This window comes from Arachis ipaensis, chromosome B01, assembly GCF_000816755.2.
Source record: "Arachis ipaensis cultivar K30076 chromosome B01, Araip1.1, whole genome shotgun sequence".
NCBI classification, from domain to species: Eukaryota; Viridiplantae; Streptophyta; class Magnoliopsida; order Fabales; family Fabaceae; genus Arachis; species Arachis ipaensis.
Window position 1 is genome coordinate 129803117 of NC_029785.2, and position 4529 is coordinate 129807645.

A 4529-nucleotide genomic window follows, 5' to 3' on the forward strand; every position below is an offset into this window, starting at 1 on the left:
TCTCCTAAATTATTTTCTGTTTTCACATTCATCTTTGAAATAATGAATGCTCCAACTTTGTACTCCAAATAATAAACATTTCCAATTCACCCTCCCAGCATTCATAAATTGAAAATATTTGTTCTCTTCACGACCTTTTAGCTAATGTTGTTTACTGTATTAAAGAGTAGATTTGAATTACAACATACTACATAAGATATCATTATGTCCTGTATATTATTTTATTATTAAACTAATTCAGATGTTTGACAAGATCCTTTTGTCAGCATAACTAATAATATTTTAAGAAAAGGATAAATATGGTCCACTTCTTAACATGGGAAGCGGATATGAAAGTTTTATAACTTAAAAGGGAAAATGCACAAACACAGAAAGTTTGGGGAGAATAATTATTTTTGTCACCGCCCCACTTTTTTTTTGGTTGCCTGGCAATACTACACTCAACATGGGTGAAGACCACATTGCTGAAATAGCATGAAAAAAGTCGAGAATAAACCTCTAACAACTTTGGCTCGCTACTGGAGTGCAAATAATGAGCAACTCTATCTTTCTCCCGTTTTAAGCACTCCTCAGCCTGTTATAAAAGACATAACATCAAATATAGGTCAGGCAGTAATGTAAATGAGAAACCATGTTACTGCAAGGACAACTGAGAAACCACACCTTGAGCATGTAATCAGGACAAGAATCTTCTAGGATCCAACTAGAAGCCTTTCGAGAGTAATAAGCAGAAGTGTCTTTAAGCATTGCAGTTTCAAAATCATTCTCATAGTGATCCATTTGCCCCATCCCAATTTCAACAAATATATCTAATACATTCTTTAATAAAGCCCGATCAATCTGCTCTCCTTCACGTTCTTGATCAATCTTTAAACAGATAAGGGTTAGTTATCTAAATTTGTAAGCACTGAAAATCTAGCATAACAAGGAAGAAAACCTACAAGAGAAATAACTGCATCTCTAACTTTTCCATTTAGCTCCTTGTAAACCTATAAATAATAAACACAAAATTTATTACTTTAAGTAAAAATGGAATGGCAATAATAGGAAAAATGTCTAATATATAGTAGCACTACAGAACTTGTCTATATTGGTAACATGGAGAAGAGTAGCTAATTGAAAGAATTAACATAACACTATGTAAGGTTCGTCGTAACATTACCAAATCACGGAAGCAAGTTAAGCCAACTTCATTAAGGGGTGGGAGTGACCTCCGGGCAATAAAGTAGCGATCCAAATAATGAAAGAAACGAGAAAGCCACCTAACCATAATTTTATGGTTTGCCCACCTCTTTACAAGTTCTCTCAACATAAATTCATCATGCTTCTCTCTCAAAGAAGGTAATACCTGAACCAACAGGGAAAGAAGTAGCTTATTTGAAGAGAAGCACGGAAAAAAATATTAAAGCAAGATACAACCATCATAAGTATTGAAATCGTGTGGACATATTTACAGTTGAAATGTACAAGATAAGTCAAGTTTTATACCCCAACTATCAAAAGAGGAAACTTAATTACTATAAATTATATCACCTATCTTGAGAAACCCCATCCATCAAAAAAGATTAGTAGGTTATACAACAAAAAAGAAATCCAGCTTTGAGAAACCTGTCAGCAGTATTGGTCATGAGTTGCAAAATAAATTGAAAGAAGGCACTCGTTATTGGCGATAGATAGCTAAAGATGATGCAATCATAGGCCAAATAAGCCACATCTTTCTTTTCTTTTATGGGTTATTTCTTAGAAACCAATACCAACAGGTTCCAATGTGGTCATCACACACCCAAAACCAAAAGCTTGTGGGGTTTGAATTTGATCCATTACCAAGTATCCAAAACTTTACCTTCAAGTGCGAGGTAAAAGGATGTTACCTAAGCCAAAGCCCACGGAAGTTGCAGGCCACGCTTAACCGCTATTCTGAATTGCGTCAATATTAGTGCATTTTGAGCTGGAAGCTCAGGCAAACACACTAATCCAAATTCAAATTCTTACCTCTCATACACCCCCTACCACATATACACACCCATCTTGGTTACGAAAGAATGAACTAATGGTAATTTTGTTTACACCTGCCTCAAGAACAGGTAAACCAATCTCTTGTTCAGTTTATGAAATTTTAAGACCTTAGCATTTACCTTATAATGAGTTACATGGATAAGTTACCCTATTTACCAATTACAGACCTTACGTTCCTCGTTCCTCTCTCATTGATCAAACAAAACAAGTGGTAGGCAAAAATTCTTTTTCCAGTCCATCTCTTTGGTTCCTATCAATCTTTTTAATATTGTGAAATTTAAGCATTAACTTCATTCCATGTATTTCCTTCTTCACAATGCTTTCACTCATCTCTTTAGCCTAGTATATATCATCCTCTGTATTTGCCCACTGCAGCATCACTGCTGCTACCCACCACTTGTTCTTGGGCAAGATACGTGAGCAGATGCCACTCAACGGCATCCTCTCACTCTCAGCTTATTACCCTCCATTATCTGACTATAATATGTGATTTGCATTGTGGATGCTGTGGCCAAAGCAGCGTCACCAACATTTGCTTCCTAGAATCAATAACAATGACCAAACCACTTACTCTTAGAGCTACCATGAGACCTATGTCTACATGATACAAATTCTCCATCAGTCCCTAGAGCTTTAGACAGAGACTAAACCATTCAAATTACGCTTATGCTCGCAGCGAATGCCAATATAGAGCATCTAGTCACCTACCTAACCCTAATAAGCAATCAATGATGACCAACCGGAAACAATCTCAAATGACAATGTTATACAGTTATACTCACCGTTGATTGGATGTACTCTTCAAATGCCTCCTTGTACTTGTCATAGAGTTGTTGGGAATAGTCATGAGGAGGCTTTTGGGTGCACATGTTATAGATGGTTCTGCATATCATTATACAAGAATGGGAAAAAAATAAGTGCCCAAAAGGAAATAAATACACAGAGCCAAATCAACCATGGATGAAATTGAAAGAAATAAAAAAATAAAAAAAAGTGAAAGATATGCATAAAGAAGAGGGAATGGATGGTTTACGTGTAAAGCATCATGTAGTCCTCGGAGCTGAACTGAGGTTCAGGCAAGCCTTCTAGAATGTTCTTGAGCTTGGTGATGCCCTTCTGCATGAAATCCCATCCCTGCTCCAGGTCGATGGTCTTCCGCTCACTCATCGACATGATGATGAAGATGGCAAGCTGCGAATTTGAAACAAAACCTGAAAACAACAAATGGCGAGGGCAATTGTGCAATGAAATTCCATTCGGTAGAAAATTAGAAATCGGGGAAAGGTTGATGCAATCGTGGTATCGGGAGCATGAGAGAAAGAGCAAACCTTGATATGAATCGAAGGGAAACCCTAGGAATCGATGAGAAGGGGGAAAAGGGAGATGATGATGGTGATGACGATGAAGATGAAGGTGAAGATGACGGAAGAAGATGAAGGAAGAGGAGATTAACTCCGACAGGGCATTGATGAGAAAAATTAACGGAACGGAGCACACTCTCTCGCCCACAATTAACTTATTCTAATTTCTGCTATATTTATACAACTTATAAATATAAATAATAGATAATAAATAATCGTAATCTATTTAAACCTCGATATAAATAAGATTTGATATCAATTAAGATTGGATATATAGAAATCATAGAATCCGTTTTATACCTGCTATTTAATTTTATTCAAATTTATCCTTTTGACTATAAATAAGTCAGGTGTTTACTAATAGGTTACGAAGTAGAACATTTTGTTAAATTATTTAAGTGTTAAATACATTTTGGATATAATACTCCTTGATATTAGATCGACTTTCGCATCTAAATATTATTATGTATCAGTATGTTCAATCTTATCTTTAATATATATTTTTAAATTAAATTTAGAAATAGTATATATTATTATTTATTAAAATAAAAAATATTTTCCAAACCGCTTAAATTAAATCGCTAATCCAATTCAATTCAAATCGAAAACGAATTAAAACTTTTCTAATTTGAATTTAATTAGATTCTACTTTTTGCAAACTGCATGAATCAGATAGGATTTCGAATCTATTTTTGAAAACCGATCTAATCCAATCCAAACTGCACAATCTATTATAATATTATTATTTTATTATTATATTTACAATTTTACTTATAATATGTTTAATTTGTTATACATTTTTATATTATTCAATATTCATGTATTATTATTATTTACTAAATATTTTATGTTAAAAATGAAATTTACTTATTGTCATGGTCAGTTATTTAAAATTTGATATTTAAACTTATTATATATATTTAACTTTTGTAATTTACAAAATCACAAATTTAATCTAATTCAACTGCTTGAAATTTGATCGGATTCTTTTTTAAAAAAATCATCCAATCCAAACTGATCGCAAGTAAAATTAGTGTTCAGATAAGATGATATTTTGACTCAAAATCAATTCAAATTGTACCGCAAACATTCCTAGATACTAATGAGATTCAAGCAAATATCACGTATGTATATTAAAATTAGCTATCAAAT

The 4529-nt window shown here is 33.5% G+C and overlaps 1 protein-coding gene across 1 annotated transcript in view; it reads right to left on the reverse strand.

Annotated features, from left to right (window-relative positions):
• The window catches only part of LOC107638454 (cullin-1), a 7240-nt gene extending 3680 nt beyond the window's left edge, over positions 1-3560 (reverse strand). The window contains exons 1-7 of the mRNA XM_016341739.2: positions 3345-3560; positions 3050-3227; positions 2799-2898; positions 1163-1348; positions 942-989; positions 664-867; positions 497-574 (exon numbers count right to left, since the gene is read on the reverse strand). Coding sequence (XP_016197225.1) covers positions 497-574; positions 664-867; positions 942-989; positions 1163-1348; positions 2799-2898; positions 3050-3189 — 756 coding nt within the window. The 5' untranslated portion in view covers positions 3190-3227; positions 3345-3560. The remainder of the gene's footprint in view (positions 1-496; positions 575-663; positions 868-941; positions 990-1162; positions 1349-2798; positions 2899-3049; positions 3228-3344) is intronic.